Raw genomic sequence first — 27207 nt, 5'->3', positions numbered from 1 at the left:
ACAATACACCTCAGCTTTAAACACCTCATTCACAAAGTCAGCCAGAAAGTGTCCCTCACTAAGCTTAAAGCTGAAAGGGAACAACAAAAAATGCATACTAATGCTAAAAGGAAACAACTGAGGCTACAAACACCATGAGCAAATGAGACTATTTAAATTAGGGTGGGATTTATGCAAATCATGCCTCAGTCGAACTAAGGGAATCAGCATAATAGCATTAAAAAAATATGTATAATAAAAAAAATATGGAGAATTGTTAATGTCACAAAATCTGAAGTTTCAAATGCCACAGCTTACATAATTTAGAATGCCTTGTTTGCAAAAAGCCACAAGCAAACAAACACACAATAAAACAAACAAAAACAAGTCGCGTAAGGCGAAATAACAACATTTAGTCAAGCTGTCGAACCCACAGAATGAAACTGAACGCAACGCAACGCAGCAAGACCGTATACTCGTAGCATCGTCACTCCACCGCCCGTGGCAAAGGCAGTGCCCGTGGAATTGACAAGAAGAGCGGGATATTCGTTGCGCTGAGAAGGATAGCACGCTTTTCTGTACCTCTCTTCGTTTTAACTTTCTGAGCGTGTTTTTAATCCAAACATATCATATCTATATATTTTTGGAATCAGGAACCGACAAGGAATAAGATGAAAGTGTTTTTAAATTGATTTCGAAGAAAAAAATTTGATAATAATTTTTATATATTTAATTTTCAGAGCTTGTTTTTAATCCGAATATAACATATTTATATGTTTTTGGAATCAGCAAATGATGGAGAATAAGATAAACGTAAATTTGGATCGTTTTATAAATTTTTATTTTTTTTTACAATTTTCAGATTTTTAATGACCAAAGTCATTAATTAATTTTTAAGCCACCAACCTGAAATGCAATACCGAAGTACGGGCTTCGTCGAAGATTACTTGACCAAAATTTCAACCAATTTGGTTGAAAAATGAGGGCGTGACAGTGCCGCCTCAACTTTCACGAAAAGCCGGATATGACGTCATCAAAGACATCTATCAAAAAAATGAAAAAAACGTTCGGGGATTTCATACCCAGGAACTCTCATGCCAAATTTCATAAAGATCGGTCCAGTAGTTTAGTCTGAATCGCTCTACACACACACACAGACAGACAGACAGACAGACACACACACGCACATACACCACGACCCTCGTTTCGATTCCCCCTCGATGTTAAAATATTTAGTCAAAACTTGACTAAATATAACAAGAGGCGAAGCCTTCAAGGCTCACGTAAGAAATCGACAAACAGTAACACAAACTCAATCACTCCGTCACACATACACACACACACACACACACACACACACACACACACACACACACACACACACACACACACACACACACACACACACAGTAAGCATAGGTGAAACTATGCAAGAAAGCGAGACCCTGGATCTGCCAAGAAGTCTCGGCCCGCTCACAATAACAATGACCGAGACTTTCAGTAATTCCTTTGCGTGACGTCTAACCCTCTTACGTCATAATGTGACGTCTTCAAATAGTTTCTATCACACACGTCGAACACTTTTGACCGAGACTGACGTAATCCATAGACTCGGAAATGTTAAAGTTTCTACCACAGACATACACACATACATACATACGCACGCACAGACAGACAAAGTTTATCATCGCATAGGCTACACTTACGTGAGCCAAAAACAAGTCGCGTAAGGCGAAATAACAACATTTAGTCAAGCTGTCGAACTCACAGAATGAAACTGAACGCACTGCTTTTTTTCACCAAGACCACATACTCGTAGTTTCGTCAGTCCACCGCTCGTGGCAAAGGCAGTGAAATTGACAAGAACAGCGGGGTAGTAGTTGCGCTGAGAAGGATAGCACGCTTTTCTGTACCTCTCTTCGTTTTAACTTTCTGAGCGTGTTTTTAATCCAAACATATCATATCTATATGTTTTTGGAATCAGGAACCGACAAGGAATAAGATGAAAGTGTTTTTAAATCGATTTCGGAAATTTGATTTTGATAATAATTTTTATATGTTTAATTTTCAGACCTTGTTTTTAATCCGAATATAACATATTTATATGTTTTTGGAATCAGAAAATGATGAAGAATAAGATGAACATACATTTGGAGCGTTTTATAAACAAATTTTTTTATTACAATTTTCAGATTTTTAATGACCAAAGTCATTAATTAATTTTTAAGCCACCAAGCTGAAATGCAATACCAAACCCCGGCCTTCGTCGAAGATTGCTTTGCCAAAATTTCAATCAATTTGATTGAAAAATGAGGGTGTGACAGTGCCGCCTCAACTTTTACAAAAAGCCGGATATGACGTCATCAAAGACATTTATCGAAAAAATGAAAAAAACGTCCGGGGATGTCATACCCAGGAACTCTCATGTCAAATTTCATAAAGATCGGTCCAGTAGTTTACTCTCAATCGCTCTACACGCACACACACACATACACCACACCCTCGTCTCAATTCCCCCCTCTACGTTAAAACATTTAGTCAAAACTTGACTAAATGTAACAATCAAGAAGCAGCAATTAAATAAATACTCCGAATACAAATTGAAAAAAGGCCAAGAATTCAAATGAGCAAGAATGCTACAGGGAATTTAATTAAATCAGCCATAAAGCAAATAACACAAAATAAAAGAAACATTCTCTTTCACAAATGTTCGAAAGCTGCCCATGAAATTTGAGACTCGGAGATCAAAATACAGTTTAGGCCAAAAAAAAAAAATTGTCTGTTTAGGGTAACCCGACCGACCCTATCGATTTGGCGCCGACCCAAAAACTTTTTTTTTATTTCAAAAAAAAAAAAGAAAAAAAAGAGGTAAAAATGCTAAAAAGAGACATTTGGCGTTTCTTTCTCTCCCTTTCTCTCTGTTTTATTTATACGTTAGTTTTGAAACATGTATTCATCAAATATAAGAAGTGAATGTTCAGCCAACATAGCATTTACACACACACACACACACACAAAAAAAAAAAAAAAAAAAAAAAAACTACCTACCTACCGACCCTACTTTTTTTGGTCATGTTACCCTAAACAGACAATTTTTTTTTTTTGGCCTTACAAGAATCCTCTGGTCAATACTTTCTATAATTAAATAAACTTTTTAGGCCCAAGAAATTAAATGTTTGTTTCTGACGACAAGGAGGAAAAAAAGGCTCAAGCGAGCTCTGTCCACTAGGTGTCAAAGAAGAGTAGCTTTCCTTGTAAAGTCTGCTAAATCGAGTTTTGTGTTAATCCAAAAACAAGGAGACTGGCGGCCACGTGGGAGTTGAGTGAATCATGCCTCAACCGAACTACTAATCGGGAGGTCGTGAGTTCGAATCCCGGTCGCTGCCGCCTGGTGGGTTAAGAGTGGAGATTTTTCCGATCTCCCAGGTCAACTTATGTGCAGACCTGCTAGTGACTTAACCCCCTTTGTGTGTAAACGCAAGCACAGGACCAAGTGCACACGGAAAAGATCCTGTAATCCATGTCGGAGTTCGGTGGGTTATGGAAACACGAAAATACCCAGCATGCCTACTCAACGAAAGCGGAGTGAAGCTGACTATGCTCTCAGAGTATAGTGTGGGGAACCCAAATGGCCAAACGAGCTCACACGTAACCAGACAATTCTGGAACGCTGAAGAAGAAAGAAGGCATAATAGCATAAGAGTTTTGTGTTAGATTTTTGAATTTATTTTTGTTGTTGGTGGTGGTGGGGGTGTGTGGGGTGTGAAGAGGGGAGGGGGAGTCAAAAAAGGTTCTAGGGTCAGGAGGAAAGAATAGACTTGGTTAGGGAACCGGAAACACTGTTTTCGTTTTGTTTAGGGGCCTAATATCAGTACACACTTATAAGACATTCAAGGCTTTAGTCTGCTGTTTTTTATATATCCTAATTCAGCTGGTAAGGCCAAAAAAAATAGGTCTGTTTACGGTAACATAGGGTGAAAAAATAGGGTCGGTAGGTCGGCTTTCTTTTTTCTTTTTTTTTCCCCATTTTTTTTTTCTTTTTTTCTCCCCTCTCTATGATGTTTCACAGTTCATTTCTTCTCATCAATCCCTGTTTTTGCCCAACATAACTATAAACAGTACTTTGAGCTTACCTCCCTTCTGTCGTCTGCTGTTTGAGCGCAAACAGCTCTATTTTGGATGCGGTTTTTTTGTTGTTTTTTTCAGACGATCCAAAAAAAAGATTAGGGTCGGGCCTAAAAACTAGGGTCGGTCGGGTTACCGTAAACAGACCTATTTTTTTTTGGCCTAATACATGTACTCTCAGTTAATTTCATAAGCCTCTGATGCACGGCCTGAGGCAGTTCACTTCCATTATCTCTTCTATCACACAAGTTCCTGATCAAAACTTGATCATGACAAAAGAATTTAACTTTATTACTATTAAATGTATCAAAGAGTTCCCAAACATCTCCCTAAAAAAACTAGGTCTTAGTGTTACTGTTAGTGTTAGTGAATATGCTAAAACTGATGCAGAGAATTGTAACCAAAGAGAGCTTTAGCATTAAACTGGGTTAAAACATCCCAGGCTGAACTACATAATGTTAGTGGCATTCAAATAAGCAGCATATTCTTTATTCTATAAAATCGTATTACGCAATGAATCGAATGACAGATAAATAAAAAGAAATATAAACAAAATACATGTAATAAATAAATAAATAAATCTAATAATAAACTCATTAAATAATAAATCATTTCACCAGAAAAGTATGATTTACACCTAAAAAAGTTGACCCAAAATTTTATAATAATGATAAAGCCATTATAAAGAGTTAAAACTAATTTATTGAAGATGAATTCTCATTAATGATTTTTTTATATAAAGCAATTATAAAGCAATAATAGCAGAACAAAAATACTTTTTTTATTTAAATCTTCAATGATGTACAATTAGTCTGGCGGTGACCCTTCAAGAAATATTTTTGCTGCTGAGACAAACTCCAGTCTGCTTCTACCATGAACAGCTAAGTCAAACAACAATACATCACTGTTCATTATAAACTCTAATATGTAAGTAAATTGATTACTACTGTCTCTGTAGCTGATCAGATTTGTACAAACAAAGACTAAAATCTAATCTTTAATACTTTTACTGAGATGAAAAAAGAAAAAGATTACTTTGGGAGAGTCTAAAATTTAAGGTTAAATCAAACAACAACTCAACATCTCTGTGAGTAACCGTACTAACTCTAACGAAATGTGTGAACTATTCTTCCTACCCATGACATGCACATGCAAAACTCTAAAAAAAAACAATCCAGATTTTGGACACATTTTGGACTGAGTACAGTTACCAACCTTTTGAAATGTTTCATCTTTATTTAATTGGCCAAAGTCACGTACCCACCAGTAGTTTTAACCCAATTCATAACCAGCTACATGTACATTTCAGAACATATGCACTATTGAAGATTCTATGGAGGAATTAAGCTCCAACATACCCAAGCTACCACATATTGTATCCTGCATTGAAAGCAGAAAACACTTCAAACCAATTCATGTGTGGATAAAACAGAAAATGACTGTGTGCATGTGGGAGTTTTTGTGTGTGTGTGTGTGTGTGTGTGTGTGTGTGTGTGTGTGTGTGTGTGTGTGTGTGAGTGTGTGTTGTGTGTGAAGTGTGTGTGTGTGGTGTGTGTTGGTGTGTGTGTGTGTGTGTGTGTGTGTGTGTGTGTGTGGTGTGTGTGTGGTGTGTGTGTGTGTGTGTGGTGTGTGTGTGGTGTGTGTGTGTGTGTGTGTGTGTGTGTGTGTGTGTGTGCGTGCCGTGCGTACATGCTTGTGTGCCAGTGTGCTTGCGTGTGTGTGTGTGTGTGTGGTGTGTGTGTGTGTGTGTGTGTGTGTGTGTGTGTGTGTGTGTGTGCGTGCGTACATGCTTGTGTGCCAGTGTGCCTGCGTGTGTGCATTAGAATGTGAAGTAGCATATGCACACTTCCACAACAGAACAAGAAGCGCACCCCAATCAAATACAGCAAAACCAGAAATACCACACAATCCAACCCTTACTTCCAAACAAGACCTAACACGGAATGGAACCAAGTACTTACTCTTTCGGAGCACCTGGGGAACTACCCATGGGAGTCAAGTGCCCCAGTCTAATTTTGCAGATTTGTACGGCAGTGCCAATGGCACGCACGACAATGCCAGACTCCCCTTCCAAGTCAAAGTTCTGGGTGTACCTGCACAAGATCTTCGCTTTTCAAACTTCATGAAAAATATCTGCGGTTCAGTGGAACCACCCTTTTCAGATTTTCTGTTCATAACCTCTGCAAATTTATCAGTTTTAAGACTCTCTTTTTCAAGACCTGATTTTTTTCAGATTTGTTGAAGGTCGTAAAAGGGGGTTCCACTGTAAAATCTTTAGACACAATATGAAATACTGAACTCAAGGAGATTTTTTACTTCACTTGTTGCATATGAAAACATGACATACAGATTATATTTATAATTCAACCAGTACTTAACACAGTACATAAAATCTTCCTCTTCCAGACTTCATGGACAAATTCTTGATAAAATCAACAGACATAATATGAAATGAAACACAACATGAGAACTTGGCAAAAACTTAAACAGCCCAGATTAAAAATAAAATGCATTTCATACTAAATGCAGAACCAAAGACATAGTAACTTTTTGATAACAAAAAAACACACAAAAACTCACCCAAGAACAGCATTTCCACCCATCTCCATGACTTTCACCCCGACTTTCCGCTGCAGGCCTCCTGAAATTAACAAAATCCAATAAATGTACACACTGTATTTTCATGTACATATAGATATACTTAATAATAATCATAATACGAGAATTAGGGCGGGGATATAGCTCAGTCGGTAGCGCGCTGGATTTGTATCCAGTTGGCCGCTGTCAGCGTGAGTTCGTCCCCACGTTCGGCGAGAGATTTATTTCTCAGAGTCAACTTTGTGTGCAGACTCTCATCGGTGTCCGAACACCCCCGTGTGTACACGCAAACACAAGACCAAGTGCGCACGAAAAAGATCCTGTAATCCATGTCAGAGTTCGGTGGGTTATAGAAACACGAAAATACCCAGCATGCTTTCCCCGAAAGCGGCGTATGGCTGCCTAAATGGCGGGGTAAAAACGGTCATACACGTCAAATTCCACTCGTGCAAAAAAACATGTTGTGTACGTGGGAGTTTCAGCCCACGAACGCAGAAGAAGATAATACGAGAATTTATATTGTGCACATATCTCACCACAAGGCGACTCAAGGCGCACAGTACGAAATATGAGAGAGCCGTACTTGTACCATCCAATTTGCTTCCATACAGAAGTTTCACCTTAAGCCTGAACTGTTAACAAGGAAAAAAAACCAAGAAAGGTAGGTTGTTGGAACGTTTGTTATTGACAAAACAATACATTCACAGATGTTTCGACCCAACGGTCTTTTAAGTGAACAGACAAACAAATATTCACACAAAACTTAAATTTGTTAACAAATGCAGCACAAAAACAGGCAAACATGAGGCATTAATTGAATTTGTTTTCTCTTCAAAACTTGATATTGATAAGGGTACTTATCATGTTTTACCAGAACATGTCCGGCAACCAGAACAACTGCCAATGCCAGCGTATACAATAAACCCACCCACCCCCTTCACCCTTCTAACAGCTAAACTGTACCGTCAAGCATACAGAGTCCAGAAACATAAAATATTCAGCCCCAGACCTGCCTACCCCCCCAAAGGTAAATTAGGGAGATCCTCCAAAGCTGGCCGGGGTCCAGGGGCCGCTAAGGCCCCGGTGGGGTCCAGGGGCAACGCCCTGGTGGGGGGTTCAGGTTTTAAGGATTTATAAAGTGTATTTTGAGGCCTTTCCTAACACCAAATAAATGGGATATGCCTTTTTGAAAAGCTATGAAAAGTACAATAAAACTATAACAGAGCTTGGTTTTCTTTGAGGAGACAGCTCATATGACTGGCCTGGCAGTTGTAATCACATCTACATCAAGTGTATGTATTAAGCAATGGCTTGAAAAAGACAGCATGGGACAGGCAGATAAAATATGTGAACATATTTTAGTGACTTTTCACTCCAGGAAAACCCAATTCATACAGATGAAAACAAGGTCATTCAAGAAATATATGACTAGATTTATTTTGCCAGCTCTTGGATTCAAAATGAATACATTTACTCTCAACAGGGCCATATTTCACAGAGAAGAAAAAGTAATACTGATTGGTGCAGGTGAGAACAAACGTAAGGAATTCAATACCAAGGCACGTTGTTCTCCGCCAGTAACTGCGTGAATGTGGCCTCGGCGTTGGTAACCCGTCTTTTAAAATCCGTTGCCTTTTGGAAACAGGTAGTCAGTTTCAGCTGCCTGTTCTTTATGCCCTCTTTGGCTGCCTCCTTGTGGGTTGAACTGGCACAGTGCTTGGTGATGTCGTTTCTACCGCCGTGGGATATCGAGAAATGGGGGCCTTTCGTAGACTTCTCCATGTTTTCCAACTTATAGTACTCGTCTTTCCACTTCTGCATGTATTTCTTCGATTTCACTTTCTGCTGATGCTCAAATGGTGCTGTCGATTCGTCGTCTGTCTCATGCAGACGTTTCTCAGCTTCTTTACCCGCCATCGCGACAATCCGCGTCAACAGAGCTTCGCAAGTCAAGCTTAGCGATTGGTCGTTGTATCTGAGTAAACCAATCATAACAGCCGAAGCAAAAACGCTTGGCGGCACCGGAAGCTGTACTCAGCCCAGGCGTCTAAAAGCCCAAACCATGTACAACACGGAACAAATTTCGGTGTTTTTTTTTTTTACAGGATTCATTGATGAAATCGGGAGAATTCAAAGTCTAATCGGGAGGTCGGAAGTAACAGACATAAATCGGGAGTCTCCCGAATTTTTCGGGAGAGTAGGCAGGTCTGCAGCCCCCCTAGCTGACACCCCACCCCCTCTCTGCAACTCCCCTCTATCAATCACACTGCATACAAATATGTACGAAACATTTTTGTGTGTTTCTTTTAAATTTAATGGGATGCGCAAGAGTTGCACTGATAACTCTTGCACAGCCTGTAAAACTGCATACAGAGTTATTTCCCGAAAACGTCTATTCCCACCTGAGAGTTTAGAGAAAAGCCTCTGTCGCGCTTCGTTGGAGGCCCTGGAAGTCCTGATCTTGTCAATGAGCTGGTACTCTGGGTCGTCGTTGACAACCAGCTCCTCCACAAAACCCTGCACTCCTTGCAGTCTGTACCCTGACGGAACTGCCGCAGCTGCAACAAACAGGCAGACACGGATAAGGATGAGGATAAGATTGTATATAGTCCTGTGAGGTAACCTTCATGGAATTCAGGCTGCTTTCTCACTGCCCTAAATGTGTATCTGTATGATTCATTTGTTTTATGTAGGTTGTACTTTTAATTGTTCTATTCTGTATACATATATGTTCCTTTGTAAAGGGCCTAGAGCCATAGGTTAGGCACTTAAAAATGTCCAGTTATTATTATTATTATTATGCGTGCACACGGGGTTGTTCGGACACCGAGGAGAGACTGCACAAAGTTGACTTTGGGAAATAAATCCCTCACTGAACGTGGGAATCGAACGACAAAAGAGGCAGCAAAAATGTATACTTATTCAGGTAGCGAGGGTCGTCTGCGACCCATACCTTTTGCGTTAAAACCTTTAGAAATTATGGGTTGCAAATGACCCACATCATCCGGATTGTGAAGTCCAAAGCGTTTCTGTTAAGATAAATGTGTGTGTGTGTTGTGCATCTTGTTTGTTTATACTCACTGCAGAAAAACTGGATACCACAGGAAGACTGTCGGAATTTGTTGAAGTCGTTGAACAGTTCTAATTTTACGTATACGCTGAGCTCCCCTCGTATACCTGGAAAAAAGTGTTTCTCAATTATTAATTTTGTAGCATTGTGTGTGTCTGTGTGTGTGTGTGTGTGTGTGTGTGTGTGTGTGTGTGTGTGTGTGTGTATGTGTGTACACCCAGCCCTCCGACCGTCCCCTTCGTTCTGCTGCTGACCCTCTCCGCCTCCACATCCCTCGTTCGAAACTCGCCTCTGCTGGTCAGCGTGCATTTCCCTCCGCGGGCCCCTCCGTCTGGAACTCCCTGCCGCTTGAGCTTCGCCAGAGCCCCTCTCTTGACGCGTTCAAGAGTAGGTTGAAGACTCAGTTCTTCCCGTAGCTGGCTGCGACTTTCATGCTCGACGTGATGTGCTGTGCCCCAAAAGACATTCTTGTGCTGTGCTCTGTGAGAGGTGTTTTCTTTGTGCTTAATATTATTTTGTTTGGACCTAGCTATTGATGTGTACATTGTTGTTAAACAGTTGTTTGTTTACCAGGGTTTGCTAGTGTGTGATAGGGTTCGTCTCCGTCTGAAGATGTTAGTTTCTTTGTTAGTCCTGTTTTGACAACTCTTCGACAAGCGCTTAGACCTGTACCAAAGGAATACGAGCTATGTAAGCTTCATATTGATTGATTGATTGTATGTGCGTGCATGTGTGAGAGTGAGAGTGTGTGTGTGTGTGTGTGTGTGCGTGCGTGCATGTGTGTGAAAACGTTTTCCTTTGTGTGGCTGATATCCCACCCGTCTTATCAAATGTAAAGGTAATTGTCATGAAATATAAGCCCCCCCACCCCCCCCCCCCCCCCATCCCTTCCCCTGCTAACAACAACACACACACACACACAAACACACACACACACAACATACCCATTAACTAATCCCAGACACAAACACATACTCACAAAATCGTACAGAAAAACCACAACTTGTTGAGATTGTAGAATACTGCTTTCTTACACCTAATCCACAGTCCCCATCAAGCTCGAAGCATATAACACAAAGTAGACTGATTTCAGGATCAGCAGAGGTTTACTCCATTACTGACTTCGGCCCCATGATACAAGGGAGAGCACTCAGGCATGGGAATTCCAAAATAGAAAAAACTCTGAAAATAGGCCAAGGTCCAGGGGCCCGGCGGGGTACAGGGGCAGAGCCCCATTGGGGGGACCAGGGGGACACAGCCCCCTGGAAGGAAAACGAATTTTAGCATTTTAGACCAATATTTTGATAGTTCTTGTGTAAGCAAATAATGGATAGAGACAATAGTATTCATATATATACAATTTAATTTACCTTTTTTTTTGCCGCGGACAATTTTTTATTTTCGCTGAAACGCAATTTCCTTTCGCGGAAATCCGCGGACAATTCCCATGCCTGGCACTCTTAGTAAACATGAGTAACTCTGTAGAAACTTAGGGAAGTAACTCCACACACAATGTATCATTACACTACGGAAGTGACAAAAAGATCAAGCAGCAAGGAGAGCGACGTACCATGCATAGTGTCGTAAATGGGGAACCAGCCGCTGATAGCATAAGGCAGATCATTGATCAGCAGTGGCGTCAGGTCAATGTATACTTTGCCAATGGCGTCATGGGCACTGTACGTGTCGTAATCAAGCACCCTGGGAAATGTGGAAAGAAGTTACATGCTTATGAACAGGGTGAAACAGTGTGGTACCAACTATACCAATCGACGATTTTCGGAATTAAATCCGTCGGGTTTATATGGGTTGTGAAAGAGTGAATACCCTTGCTTTTCCTCTGACAAATTACTTGACACGTACGTGCTCCTGTCGCTAGTGATTGGCCCCTCTGTTTGTTTGAGTAAAAAGCAAGGGCATTCGCTATGCCCCCGCGGGTTAGGGGGAAGAATTTACCCGATGCTCCCCAGCATGTCGTAAGAGGCGACTAATGGATTCTGTTTCTCCTTTTACCCTTGTTAAGTGTTTCTTGTATAGAATATAGTCAATGTTTGTAAAGATTTTAGTCAAGCAGTATGTAAGAAATGTTAAGTCCTTTGTACTGGAAACTTGCATTCTCCCAGTAAGGTCATATATTGTACTACGTTGCAAGCCCCTGGAGCAATTTTTTGATTAGTGCTTTTGTGAACAAGAAACAATTAACAAGTGGCTCTATCCCATCTCCCCCCCCCCCCCCCCCCCCCCCTTGCATTCTCCCAGTAAGGTCATATATTGTACTACGTTGCAAGCCCCTGGAGCAATTTTTTGATTAGTGCTTTTGTGAACAAGAAACAATTAACAAGTGGCTCTATCCCATCTCCCCCCCCCCCCCCTTTCCCCGTCGCGATATAAACTTCGTGGTTGAAAACGACGTTAAACACCAAATAAAGAAAGAAAGAAAGCAAGGGCATTCGCTGATTTACTCTTTCACACCCCATAAAAACCCGACAGTTATTTTTTGAATTTGTTTATCATATTACATGTACTTTCCTGTTTATTGTTATTGTTAGTACAAATCTGCAGGCAACAGAATTGCTTTTCTTTTTTTGTAATCAAATATTATTATTTTTCTTTCAACAAATTTAATTGCATAACAATAAAGAGAAAAACAAAAGCAAGACAGTTGGTCCACTGAAGAAAGGCAGTAATCTTTCTCTCTCTTGTTCCACTGTTTGCCTTCCCAGAGACTCACACTCTTTCACTCTCTTGTGACACACAAACCGCTCACACACTTGCACTCATGCATGCACACACGAACACGAGCGCACACACACAATCACACTCTCCTCACCTTATATCTAATGGTTCATCTTGCAGAACTTCATCATCAACCTAGGACAGACAACTCAATGTTCAAAAGTGACTAAAAAAACATCAACAAGAGCATTGGTAATAAAATGAACGGATACATGCGCTATATAAATATTATGCATTATTATTATTATTATGTATGTAGGTTAATCAATCAATCAATGACGCTTATATCGCGCATATTCCGTGGGTACAGTTCTAGGCGCTCTGCAGTGATGCCGTGTGAGATGAAATTTTATACGGCCAGTAGATTGCAGCCATTTTGGCGCATATTTACCTTTCACGGCCTATTATTCCAAGTCACACGGGTATAGGTAGACAATTATTAACTGTGCCTAAGCAATTTTCCCAGGAAAGACCCTTTTGTCAATCGTGGGATCTTTAACGTGCACACCCAATGTAGTGTACACGGGGGGAGGGTTCGGACACCGAAGAGCGTCTGCACACAAAGTTGACTCTGAAATAAATTTCCGCCGAACCTGGGATCGAAGTCACGCTGACAGCGGCCAACTGAATACAAATCCAGCGCGCTACCAACTGAGCTATATCCCCGTTAACCATTTTACCAACCTCAAACATGAACCATTCGGAGTTCCACTGAGGATTCAGTGACTTTTTACAAACATCAGTCTTGCACATTCCACCATCAAAACGGACCTGAAACAAAATATTTCAAATATATTTTTGATCAACACTTGCAATTATGTGCCAACAAGTTTATCAGAAAGATATATATGATATTAAATTAAATGCAAAGAACTGATATGATTATTTTTAGGGAATTCATTTATCTTTATCCATGCAACCTGTGATTACTCCTGTCAAATTGGTGCTAAAAGAACAACCAGTCCGTTTTGAACTGTCTGGTTCGTATACACACGTAAATAGGCCCAGTGAAATTGAACACTTTATCTGTACATAGTTATTATGATATATATATATATATATGCGTGTGGAAGGAGTGTGAAGTTTTATGCATACACCATAACAAAATCCTGTGCTTTGCATTTGGTAAATAAACTGTGTGACTTGACTTGACTTGAGGTCTTTCTTTTTTAAACAAAGGTTGATGGAGATCAATTTTAGACTTAGAAAGACTTGTATCTCGACAACCGCTCGACTCAATCCCCCCAACCTCCCGGACGCTGGTCCGCCCTGAAATGGCCCTTCGTGGTCGGCTGTGCGTTTAGCAAACAAACAAACAAACGAGAGTTGGATACGGGTTTGTCAAAATAGTGGATCGACTTCGGGATGCATTATGCAGTATTAAAGTAGTATGATCGGATTTTTCTTTCAGCGTATTTTTTTTTAACCGGTCGTACTGAGCGTATTTTGTGAAACTAAGCGTACAAAATACGCCCAAAACGTATGGGTTCCCAGGTCTGGGAAATCCACGAAATCGAGGAGTTTTGGATGGATTGCCTGTTGTCGGTTCCCGATTGACTTCATAAATTTATACCTCCACAAAGGCATCAGTAGAATCACTGGCACGATCCATCACAGGGAGGTCCCTTGCTGCTAACAGCTTTACTTTCAACCGCCCAGGCATCTGCAACAGTGGTGTAAGAGCTATATTCAACAGTTACAAAGCATGACTAAAATCTTTAAACATGTGTCTAACCTCAAAATCTTCTAATTATAGGTTTTTAATGCTGATTTCCATACTTTCTTTTGAGAAATCTCAACAAGAAGGAACATTTATTTATTTATTTATTTGGTGTTTAACGTCGTTTTCAACCACGAAGGTTATATCGCGACGGGGAAAGGAGGAAGATGGGATAGAGCCACTTGTCAATTGTTTCTTGTTCACAAAAGCACTAATCAAAAATTTGCTCCAGGGGCTTGCAACGTAGTACAATATATTACCTTAATGGGAGAATGCAAGTTTCCAGTACAAAGGACTTAACATTTCTTACATACTGCTCGACTAAAATCTTTACAAAAATTGACTATATTCTATACAAGAAACACTTAACAAGGGTAAAAGGAGAAACAGAATCCGTTAGTCGCCTCTTACGACATGCTGGGGAGCATCGGGTAAATTCTTTCTCGTCCCAATCATGAATCAATATGGGACTCCCCCTAACCCGCGGGGGGTAAGAAGGAACATGCTAACACTGTATGAACTCATAGGCGGTCTTTCTATTACATGTATTATCCTCCTCATCATCATCATCATCAAATCATCATCATCATCATCATACACAGATTGGGTGTGAAGAGTGGATGCAATAGAGACTTTAAGAAGGGCTACCACATTCATATGGTTGGCATTTTCGTGGTTGCAAAAGACACTCGGCGGGGAAACACCATGTGTCGCTAGTACAGCGATTAAGAGGACAGAAGAATTTCGTTTCGCTGGTCGCACCGGTTCAGAAGTGTCGATCAGAGATAATACAAGCTGCCTCACTTCTGCTGAAACGCATCAGATACTCAGGCCACAACTCAACACATCATAAACTTTAACTGCTTCATGCATTTTTCTCCTCTAGGCGGCTTGACCAGCCGACTGAAAAGTTGAGTCGGCCTGATGTTTGGGTCGCCATCTTGAAATTTCTTTCGTCTGCTCAGTCACTCACTTACCCAATTCAAGCCTGCTTTACGGCTTTTTAAACTTGATTTTTAAAAACATTTCAATGATAAATCGCGCCTAAAGATGTCAGAGCATACATCGATTACACAAGGTAGGCATATTTTATGACTATTCAAATATAAAACGCGACCGAAGTCACTTTCGTCAGAATGACCAATTCTACGAATTTCGTTTCTCTTGGCGAAGCGAATTTCTGTTCGTAGAGATCGGAAGTCACGTGTACTCAAAAAGGTGTGACGTTTTACAACCGAAAATGCCAACGAAACGAATGTGGTAGTGCTTCTTAATCTCTCTATTATCTGGATGCATAATGATAATGGCATTGATCTACGCCTCAACACTCCAATTTTAAGCAATAAGCATGATTAGAGAAATAAAACAGTGTCAATGACAGCTGACTTCGTCATGTTCTATTATATGTTCAACAACAACAAAAACAAAACAAAAACACTCCCTCGATCAGCCTTGTAACTTGTAACTCGGGTAAACTAGTGCAGTAGTGGCGTAGTGCAGACTGAAGTGAGTGGAAGGACACATTTCAGTCAAGACTTTCAGCAAATTGCCTCCTGCTACTGACTTTCGAATCGACGTTTTCATCGATTTATCAAAGCATGAAGAACCCATCCTTTAATACAACATAATCAGTGGCATACTTACGCTGCTTTTTAGCTTTTACCCACAACAACGTGTCTTTTCAGCTTCCATCAACTTTTTTGTCAAAGAGGACATCACTCTGCGCGGCTGATTAAAAGCCTAAACTTTATCTAGAGTTGCTTCCCTTGGACAGCTGAATAAGAACTCGTTCAGCAACAAGTTGAACAAGTGCTTGTGATCGAGAAAGAGGGACAGGGGAAAACGGAAATCGATCTCATTTTTACCTGTCTTCTTCTTCTTCTTCTTTTTCATGTGCATCTATGGACTGCAACTCCCACTTACATTCGTGTTTTTGCATGAGTGGGTTTTACGGCGTGTGACCGTTTTCCCCCACTATGTGGTCGGTGTGAGGCCGTCATCTTGGCCCTGCCGTCATATTACCCCCTCGATTTATACTCGAGACTGAAATGTTGTTTCCTGGTAAAATGAATGAAGTGAAATTATTTAAGGACGAAAAACATGTCAGTTTCTTGCATGTGAAGAAAACTGGTGGTGAAATTTAATAAATCGATTACTTCCAGGGCCGGACTACCGGGGGGGGGGGGGGGGGGGGGGATTTAATTTTTTTTTATTGTATATTTTATGCCGTTTCATGCAAGGAGCGACCATGTTCCTATCTCAGAATATGACCTACCCGTCAGCTTTAGGGGGCTTTGCCCCCTGACCCCCACAACGAGGGAGGGGGGGTGGGTTCTAGAGTTTCCGGCCCCCCCCCACCAGCCAAAAAATAAAAATATTGAATGAGGTATGCATTTCTTTATTTTACATTGAGTTTCAATTTTTGGGGGTATTAATCAGTGACAAAATCTGCTGCCTCAAACTGGTAATGATCATCCTCAGAATGCACCAGATTGCACCATTTTGCATCCTTTTTTTCAAAATTTTCCAGGGGGGGCATGCCCCCGGACCCCTTGCGCCGTCGGCTCGGCGCTTCGCGCCTTCACTGACACCCATATCTTCACAATATACTTTAAAAAAAACCAGTCATAAAATGAACTGATCCGCCCCTGCCGCCAAGGGGGACATCCCCCTGGGCCACCACTGGCAACCCCCCCCCCCCCCCCCTCCTCTTCGCCTAGTCCGGCCCTGACTTCGAAAACGTGTACCGATTGGTTACGTCCCTTGAATGAGAAGAGGAACATTTTAGGATGAATCAAATTTCTAAGTTAAATACAAAAAATTGGTAGGAAAAAATTGGCCCCATGAATGTAAGGTACCCAAGGTCGCTCGTCAGTACTATCGAAGGGTGTTTTTTTGTTCAGTGTGGAGTTTATACAAGATCAACGAGGCCGAGAATCCATGACGGCAGGGCAAAGATGACGGCGTCACACTCAGTGACTGACTCAGTGGATACTCCGTTTTGGGGGGATTTTTATTTAATTCAGGTGTAAGTTTTTAACTTTAGGTAAACTTTAAAGGTACACTCCTTCCCGTGTAACGTGGCAGCACGGTGGTCACGTGACTACCAAAACCTGCTGTTGCAGAGAGTTGCCGACTATGTGATTCAGTTTTTGATGCTGAATTAATTTCCTAAAAGGCTTTTACAACAAAACGAAATAGATAAATGAAATTTTAAAAAACCAAGCCTTTATGATGTGGATGGATGGTCATATCCCATGTACAGGCATGAGACCAAGGGTAGGGCGGATGGTGGCGAGAGAGGTGAAGGGACGGGGAATGTTTACAGTGCCGTCAGTGTTTAGCTCAGGCACCGTCGCGGCAGTCAGACACTACCGACTATAAGCTGCTGTCTGTGTGTGTCAGTTTGTCGGTGCCTGTGTGTGTCAGCCTGAGTGAGTGTGTGTCACGGTGTGTGTGTGTGGGTGCGTGCGTGCGGCCGTGTGTGTGTGTGTGCGCGCGCGTGCGTGCGGCCTGCGTGCGTGTGTGCGTGCGTGCGTGCGTGTATGTGTGTTTTACTTTTCGCACAAGCTGTGCAAATTTCATCGTATAGTACATTCTTACACACCGTCACTTGTTGCAAACCTCGACGTATTTCGCAAGAAGCGACCTTACCCTGACGATCTTGAACTTGACTTTCAACATAACTGAAACTTCACACCATAAATTCGAGAAAAAAAAGTACAAGATCACACTCAGCCACCTGCAAGCAAAGAACAACAGAAACAAGGGAAAAGCACTGAGATGATCTGCGCGTGGGCGAGGGCCCGGTATTGACAGTTACACAACTAAAGCCATGGCCGCAAGGGTGCAAGTCGAGTCAGTCAACAAGTGTTCTCACGGTGTCGCAAGAACGGCTTCCGAGTCTCCACCTCCTCGGTGGCATCTCATTCGACTTCAAGCGTGGGAATTAGGGGTGGGGGTAATAAGAGGGGTGATGTTGGTGGTCAAAAAAGAATTCGTCAATTAAAAAAACAGAAAGAAAAAGAAAAACACGAAGAAAAAAAGTAAGGAGAAAGAAAGAAAAACTAACAAACGGACACGGAAAAAAGACACTAGTAACTGTAACATATGATGATAGGCCTGGTGTGTGTGTGTGTGTCTCTCTCTCTCTCTCTCTCTCTCTCTCTCTCTCTCTCTCTCTCTCTCTCTCTCTCTCTCTCTCTCTCTCTCTCTCTCTCTCAGTCTCTCTCTCTCTCTCTCCGTGTGTGTGTGTGTCTCTCTCTCTCTCTCTCTCTCTCTCAGTCTCTCTCTCTCTCTCCGTGTGTGTGTGTGTCTCTCTCTCTCTCTCTCTCTCTCTCTCTGTTTTAGTGTGTGTGTGTGTGTGGGCTTGTTTGTTTGTTTGTTTGTATGTTTGTTCGTTGTTGTTTTAGTCGTTGCTGCTGTTGTTGTTGATGTCCTACGTTTTCTTAATTACTTCATTATGTTGCCATTGTAACGTTAAACAAGTCGCGTAAGGCGAAAATACAACATTTAGTCAAGCTCAGTCGAACTCACAGAATGAAACTGAACGCATTGCATTTTTTCCGCAAGACCTGTCCACCGCTCGTGGCAAAGGCAGTGACATTAATAATCCAGAAAAGCGCGGTAGCGGTTGCGCTGAGGAGGATAGCACGCTTTTCTATATCTCTATTCTTTTTAAGTTTCTGAACGTGTTTTTAATCCAAACACTATATGTTTTTGGAATCAGGAACGGATAAGGATTAAGATGAAATTGTTTTTAAATCGATTTCGGAAATTAAGTTTTAATCATAATTTTTATATTTTTAATTTTCAGAACTTGTTTTTAATCCAAATATAACATACTTATATGTTTTTGGAATCAGAAAATGATGAAGAATACGATAAATGTAATTTTGGATCGTTTTATAAAAAAAAATGATTTTAATACAATTTTCAGATTTTTAATGACCAAAGTCATAAATTAATTATTAAGCCTCCAAGCTGAAATGCAATACCAAAGTCCGGCCTTCGTCGAAGATTGCTTGGCCAAAATTTCAATCAATTTGATTAAAAAAATGAGGGTGTGACAGTGCCGCCTCAACTTTTACAAAATGCCGGATATGACGGCATCAAAGACGTTTATCCAAAAAAGAAAAAAAACATCCGGGGATATCATACCCAGGAACTCTCATGTAAAATTTTATAAAGATCGGTCCAGTAAACTACTGGACCGATCTTTATAAAAAAAATTTACTCTGAATCGCTCTACACACACGCACGCACAGACAAACACAGACACACATACACCACGACCCTCGTCTCAATTCCCCCCTCTATGTTAAAACATTTAGTCAAAACTTGACTAAATGTAACAAAAAAGGCCAACACACTCAATATCTCCCACAACACAGACAACACGAATGTTGCGAAACTTGTTCAAAAGGTTAAGAACCAGCAGAACACAAACACTGCAACCATTTTTTTCCCTCCCCCTCTTTTTTTTTTTTCAAGAATGGATACAATTTCATTGTGCGTAATAATTTTGCCCTTGAGAAGTTGAAGTTCACGGAACAAATTCGCGGCTTGGCGTATTTTGCAATCTTGATTTTGGTAACCGGATCGTTTCGTCGGAAGCTTGATGATGGAAATTGATGTCTGAGTTTGGTGATTTAGATAATGAGGTCACAGAAGTGAACAATGTAGAGCGAACAATGTCCACACCTACCCACCCACCAGGCCACCCACGCACGCAATCCTGCACGCACTCACGCACGCACTCACGCACGCACACACACACACACACACACACACACACACGCGCGCGCGCACACACACACAAACTCACTCACACATGGACTCTCACACACACACACACACGCACGCACGCACGCACGCACATACACACACACACAGACACACACACACTCATCAGTACACACACGCACGAATTCGCACACGCACACATTCGCACACGCACACACGAATTCCCACACGTACATATACACACACACACATAAACACACACACACACACACACACACACATGCCCCCCCCCCCATACATATACACACGGCGTTTGTCAGTAGACGCTACTTCTTGTAAAATGATGAGGATATCACAGAGAACGTTGCTTTTTAAAGATGTTCAGCAAATGTCGGTCAAGTGGACCCAGACAAAGAGTTTGCGCTGTGTTCTGTGAGTTGCTAGTGCCTGCAAACTCTTCAATCAATTTGACATCAGAGCCAAAGTAGAGCAAAGGAATTGATTGAACAGCACACACCCAAAGCGCCAAAAGCAAAATTAAACAAGAAATTAAATGCAACAACAACACAGACAGTAGAAACATCACTGAACAAAAGAAGCAGAAGAAGAAGGAAGAGGGGATGATGATGATGATGATGATGATGATGATGATGATGATGATGATGATGATGATGATGATGATGATGATGATGATGATGATGATGATGATGATGATGACGACGATGATGATGACGATTACGACGACGACGATGATGATGATGATGATGATGGTAGTGATGGTGATGATGACGACGAAGAAGAAGAAGAAGATGACAATGATGATGAAGAATAAAAAGATGATGATTTGACAGTATATGTCCTTGTTTTGCACTAATGTATCTTACCAAAATTTCACAATGCCTGTGACTGGGCGGGTAAACAGGGAACAAAACATCAAGGACTTAAGCATTTTGGCAGGGCAAATCGAACCCATCCCAGGCAGACCGGCTCCGCGATATCAGGAACAATCGCATTAATTTTATTTCATAACACCCGCAGGATAAGGATAACAGGAGAGAGAAAATAAGATACAAGAGAGAACGAAAGAGGATATAGCTCAGTTGGTAGCGCGCTGAATTTGTATTCAGTTGGCCGCTGTCAGCGTGAGTTCGATCCCAGGTTCGGCGGAAATTTATTTCACAGAGTCAACTTTGTGTGCAGACTCTCTTCGGTGTCCGAACTCCCCCCCGTGTACACTACATTGGGTGTGCACGTTAAAGATCCCACGATTGACAAAAGGGTCTTTCCTGGCAAAATTGCTTTGGCACAGTTAATAATTGTCTACCTATACCCGTGTGACTTGGAATAATAGGCCGTGAAAGGTAAATATGCGCCGAAATGGCTGTAATTACTGGCCGTATAAAATTTCATCTCACACGGCATCACTGACTGCTGAGCGCCTAGAACTGTACCCACGGAATATGCGCGATATAAGCCTCATTGATTGATTGATTGATTGAAAGAGAGAAGAAGAGAACGGGAACGCGCGTAGAGTTTCACCTGAGAAAGTTAAATGTATACATCGTTCTTAAACTTTTTGTGTGTGTTCGAACCTTGCATTCTTGTGCAAGGTTGTGGTACGATATTCAGGTATTTTAAGAACACCAGAGCTTTCTTCTTCATATCAAATTTCATTTTTTTTATTCACTGTTGGGGGCGGATGCTGAGAAAAGACACAGATGCCAGGAGCGTAATTTCAGAACTCAAGATTGTCCAACATATCCAACAGGCACAGATGCTACGAGTGAAATTTTAAAATCAAAAACAAACACAAACACAAATATATTGTTGTTGTTTTTTAAATGACTGAAATTTCATTACATTTTCGTTTTAAGAGTTCATATTTCGTAACTCAAGATCTGACCAACAAATGCGCCCCAGAACGTCCTTGGGAGTGTTCGTCGCCGATACTGAACGACTGTGAGAAGTTCTGCCCACGCTTGATCATAGGGTTATGTGTTGTTCGTGTTATATAGGCTATTTGTCTGTTGTCCGTTATGAAATGAGGCTAGCGGCGTTTAACCTTTACTATATATAGCTAGATCTTCTGTGATAGAGTTTATAGGTCTGTGTATGTGTGTGTGGAGGGGGCGAAGGGTTAAAAGAAAGTGGGGTTGGGTTGGGCCGGGGGGTGGTTGGAAAGCGTTTATGCGTGTGTCTGTATGACTATTAGTATGAATGTCTGTCTGTGTGTCTGTCTGTCTGTCTGTCTGTCTGTCTGTCTGTCCCGCGTAAAAGGAAAAAATTAAAACTGCGAATGTGCTAGTCCAACAGCTAGTGACTGCGTTTGCCACAAAGGTTACACGGGTAACGATAACTAAACTTGCACACATATACTGTAAAAAGTAACGTTAATTAAATATGCGCGTCCCATGCCACACACGCAAAAACGGCCACTTTGCTTGGGCGCATTAGGTGAAGCTGAAGTGTAGTAACAGCGACGTTGCAACGGCTTCAAACTGACACGAGACACTCTCTGAATGCAATACACAAAAACAATACGTATACAGACACAAACATTGGACACATACCAAAACTCAACACCCGTACTGCTTTCTGTGATGCATTGGCATTGTTTTATGGTTACATTTCTGACATTTCTTGCAAAATTATTTCATGAAAGCATTCCAACTGTGCACCAGAGGCACCCACGTGTTTGATCTTTCTTTCTTTATTTGGTGTTTAACGTCGTTTTCAACCATTCAAGGTTATATCACGACGGAGGGAAGGGGGGAGATGGGATAGAGCCACTTGTCAATTGTTTCTTGTTCACAAAAGCACTAATCAAAATTTGATCCAGAGGCTTGCCATGTAGTGCAATACTTACCTTACTGCCGGGGAGAATGCAAGTTTCCAGTACAAAGGACTTAACATTTCTTACATACTGCTTGACTAAAATCTTTACAAACATTGACTAAATTATTCTATACAAGAAACACTTAACAAGGGTAAAAGGAGAAACAGAATCCGTTAGTCGCCTCTTACGACATGCTGGGGAGCATCGGGTAAATTCTTTCTCGTCCCAACCAATATGGGACTCCCCCTAACCCGCGGGGGGTCGTGTTTGATCATTGGTATGTGTCCAAGTGGAGGGATTGTCTTATGCTATGTGAAAGTCTCGGTAGATATGAGATGGTAAGTCGGACTGTTTACACGAGAGGGAGTGTGCCTTTGAGAGGCATAAATAAATCCCTGCGCCTTGAATATGTGCGCGATATAAATTGCACACACAAACAAAAAAATCAAAAAAATCCCTGCGCTTAGAACTGTACCCACGGAATACGCGCGATATAAGCCTCATATTGATTGATTGATTGATTGATTGATTATAAGGGACTGTTTGTCAAGCAACCTCTCAAAAACGTCACAAAATTCTCCCGTTTCGACTTCCAACGTAGTTGACACCTATTTCAAACGAAATGGTCTTATATAAAAAGTACACACGATAGCAAAATAAAATTGCCTGTACTGGAAAAGTAACTAATATATCTTTCTTTGGGTATGGCAAAGATAGCGACATTTTTTATTATATGATTTTGTTCTTTTCGATGGTTGAATTCAAGACTGTATTTGTCGGGTGGATTTGGAGGATACCCTCATCTTTAAGTGGCTGTCATGAGGTTGACCCCTGGGAAGGAAATCCTCGATCCAATAATGCGCCAACTAACCCAAAACAAGCACCTCCGTATACGAGGGTATGAGAACATGATTAAAATGTCTCGGGCGTCAATTTTGAAGCTGGGGTAAAACAAAAAGTGGCCTTATTATTTATAGCCCAGTGTACAAGTCAAAAATGTTCGTCGCAATAAAACTAAAAGCCATGACACATATTTTCTGGTTTTTGGTAATAGCATCTTTATTAAAAAGAAAAACAAATGTTTTAGCAGCGTCTGATTGGTTTGAGTTGATTATTTGATTCCGGCCGATGATTTTGACAATATTAACAAATAGAATGATTAATTTTGTGCACGACTGTCTTTACCTACTTGAAAAATATGCAATTTTATCATTTCTAATGGCAATTTTGCAATCACGACTCTCCGCACCAATGCACCACGTTACGCAATCCATCGACAAAACACTTGACACCCCACGTAAGTTTTATACACTCGAACAGAAAAAGCTTACCCTTGACAGTTGTCAAGCAACCAAAATGAAAAATTAAAGGCATATGTACGCGCTCCCGTGTTTACAAAGTGTAGTTTGCCCACAATCGATGTCAAATGCATCATAAGGCCATATAATGACGATATGTCGCAATGCGCGGACCATATACATGCATTACAGCTTGTTCTAGCCTCTGAAAAAGTGAGGATGTCAACAAAGACGCGGAGTTATTTCCCTTGCGTCAACGTTCCCTCTGTTGGCAAATCTATAAATAGGACGATCTAGATCAAAATAAAAATTCAAATATCTCAACATTTAAGGGGTCCTAGACCACAATATCTTGCAGGGAACTTAATTTAGCATGTCTCCAGCTGTGGGTAAAGCAATTAGCGTGTATAGTCATCGAGTACATATGGCTTTAAAATAACTTTCAGCTTTAATGAAATACGATACCGATGCATGCACAGCCTGGCCCCGGTGACCTTACGATATATTTCTACTGAAATTCTTGACAGTGGTAGGACTCTTAGTATTCCCAGACAAGACAGAATCTGTCACAAATGTTCATCAGGTGACCTTGGGGACGAGTTCCATTATATTTTTGTATGTCCTTTTTTTTACCAATTATAGAAAACAGTTGTTACGGTGCTATTATTATGCCCGCCCCAATTCAGTTAAATTCAGAGAGCTTTTTTCCACTACAAAAAAGAGTTTATTGCTAAAACTCGCAAAGTTCATGACACTTGTCATGGACTGTTTGAGAAGCGAGTAAAATTTAATTCTCTTTTAGCTTTATACTCCGTTATCTGTTTTGTGTTGTTTGTAATAGTATTTTTGTCCTTATGTTAACTCACCCATCACCCCCCCCCTCCCCCTTCCCCCCATTTCCCATAGTAAAGAAATGTATGTAATTACTTTGTGTGTTTTATTATTATTATTATTATTATTATTATTATTATTATTATTATTATCATTATTTATTATTATTATTGTTGAATTGTTTCTTGTATTGTTTTTGCTCTCCCTCACCCCTCAACTCCCTTTTCTGTACATAGCCTGATTTCTTTTTGTTTTAGTTCCTTTTATTTGGTGTTGAATGAAATGTGTTTTTATTGTGTTTTTTAATTTTCCATGTACCCTCACGGGGTTTTATCGGAATAAAACTTGACTTGACTTGACTTGACTTGACTTTGACTTGACTTGTAGAAGGTCAAATAACTTTTTTCACGCTTTGTGCTGGATGCACACTCCCTTCTTTTGCATCAGAGCATCCTTTCCTACCATGGTCTATTGCGAATGGAGTTCTAGGCCTGTGAGAGACAAAACTGTGTCGTTTCTTCTTGCTGAGCACTCCTTAACTACGCACACTCCTTCTTCAAAAGAAAAGGGGGAAGGAAGTGTTCATCCAGCACAAAGCGTGAAAAAAGTTATTTGACCTTCTACACTGTCAAGAATTTCAGTTGAGGCTTCGCTTTCACAAACAAACACAACTACAATTGTGCAACGCAGATTGAAATCAGTCGTTTAAATTCATAATAATAATAATAATAATAATAACAATAATAAATGAGCATTTATATAGCGCAACATCATAACTTTACAATTATGAATACGAATACGAATACGAATACGAATACTTTATTATCTCATACAGAGAAATTTCAGTGTGGTGCACATTAAAAGACAAAACAAATAATAAGACAACAGATAAAAATACCATACGAAGCATACTACACTCGCGCACGCATATGTACACTAACAGGAATAGTAACATGATTCCAAATAGGTAAATTGCCGTCAGCTTTAGCTAAAAGTTTACCGCTAAAAACTATCATTATCACAGGACTAGATATGTCATTGAACAATATTTATCACAGGACTAGTCATTCGAGGGTTATCACACTCAGCATAAGGGTGCACATCAAAGAATATAAAAAATATTCATCACAGAAATCAGTGCATATGTTCACCGGCACACATACTAGTTTTAATTAACTTAGGTATTTAAAAAGCCAATTGACTTTGGAATAAAACTGTTCTTAGTTCTGAGCGTGCGGAATCTGGGAGTGCGGAGGCGACGTCCTGAGGGCAGGACCTCAAAGTGGTGAGCGAGCACATGACTACTATCCTGGATGATGCAGCGGGCCTTTCGCACCACACGTCGTTCATACAGCACAGTCAGTCCTTCCTGTCTCACCCCCACAATCTTACCACATGTGTTCACCACCCGCCCAAGCACATTCTTACTCTTCACACACAGACCTCCATACCAGCAGATGAAAGAGAAAGTGAGAATGGATTCAATGAATGAAGTATAGAATGTTTGGAGGATGCGGCTGTTGATGTTCAGACTTCTGAGCTTTTGTAAGCAGTAGATTCTTGACTGACACTTCTTGTGGATAGCTTTAGTGTTTGAGGAGAAATTTAGTTTGTTGTCAATGACTGTACCGAGATATTTGTATTCAGTCACTCGCTCAACTTTCACACCATCTATGTATAAATCTGAAACTGTAGCTGGGTTTTTGCGAAAGTCAATAACTAGCTCTTTTGTTTTTGTCACATTTAGGGCTAAATAGTTATCTTTACACCAGGAGCTGAAATTTTGAACTTCAGAAAAATAAACAGAATCGGAGTCAGACAGGTCTTCAAGGGCAGAATCGTCAGAATATTTCACAAGAGGGGTCGTAACAGTGCCTTGACAATCGTTAGTGTATAATGTGAACAGAACTGGAGACAATACTGTGCCCTGAGGGGCTCCAGTAGAAGTACTAACTATGGATGAAAGTGCGCTATGGAAACGGACGGACTGGGTTCTGTTCACTAGAAACTGTGTGATCCAAAGGACGAGTCTGGGAGTGACGTTGTAAGAAAGCAGTTTTTGAACAAGCAGGTGAGGTTGTATTGTGTTGAAAGCAGATGAAAAGTCTATAAATAGAATACGGACGAAGGAACCAGGTTTTTCTAAGTGACTATATGCTTGTTGCAGAAGTGTGAGTGTGGCGTCATCTGTGCCTCTGTTTTTCTTGTAGGCAAACTGAGAAGGGTCCATGAAAGGTTGTGTGCAGTTGAGAAGACGAGGCAGAAGGAT

At 40.9% G+C, this 27207-nt stretch overlaps 1 protein-coding gene across 1 annotated transcript in view; it reads right to left on the bottom strand.

The window, feature by feature from the left end:
* The window catches only part of LOC138971817 (C2 domain-containing protein 5-like), a 68613-nt gene extending 52671 nt beyond the window's left edge, over window positions 1–15942 (bottom strand). The window contains exons 1-9 of the mRNA XM_070344639.1: window positions 15873–15942; window positions 14082–14171; window positions 13193–13279; window positions 12603–12643; window positions 11343–11473; window positions 9784–9879; window positions 9105–9260; window positions 6685–6745; window positions 6066–6197 (exon numbers count right to left, since the gene is read on the bottom strand). Coding sequence (XP_070200740.1) covers window positions 6066–6197; window positions 6685–6745; window positions 9105–9260; window positions 9784–9879; window positions 11343–11473; window positions 12603–12643; window positions 13193–13279; window positions 14082–14171 — 794 coding nt within the window. The 5' untranslated portion in view covers window positions 15873–15942. The remainder of the gene's footprint in view (window positions 1–6065; window positions 6198–6684; window positions 6746–9104; window positions 9261–9783; window positions 9880–11342; window positions 11474–12602; window positions 12644–13192; window positions 13280–14081; window positions 14172–15872) is intronic.
* Window positions 15943–27207: the final 11265 nt, after the last annotated feature.

The sequence above is a fragment of the Littorina saxatilis genome, linkage group LG7 (assembly GCF_037325665.1).
Source record: "Littorina saxatilis isolate snail1 linkage group LG7, US_GU_Lsax_2.0, whole genome shotgun sequence".
Classification (NCBI taxonomy): domain Eukaryota; kingdom Metazoa; phylum Mollusca; class Gastropoda; order Littorinimorpha; family Littorinidae; genus Littorina; species Littorina saxatilis.
This window is presented reverse-complemented; position numbering and strand designations above follow the sequence as displayed.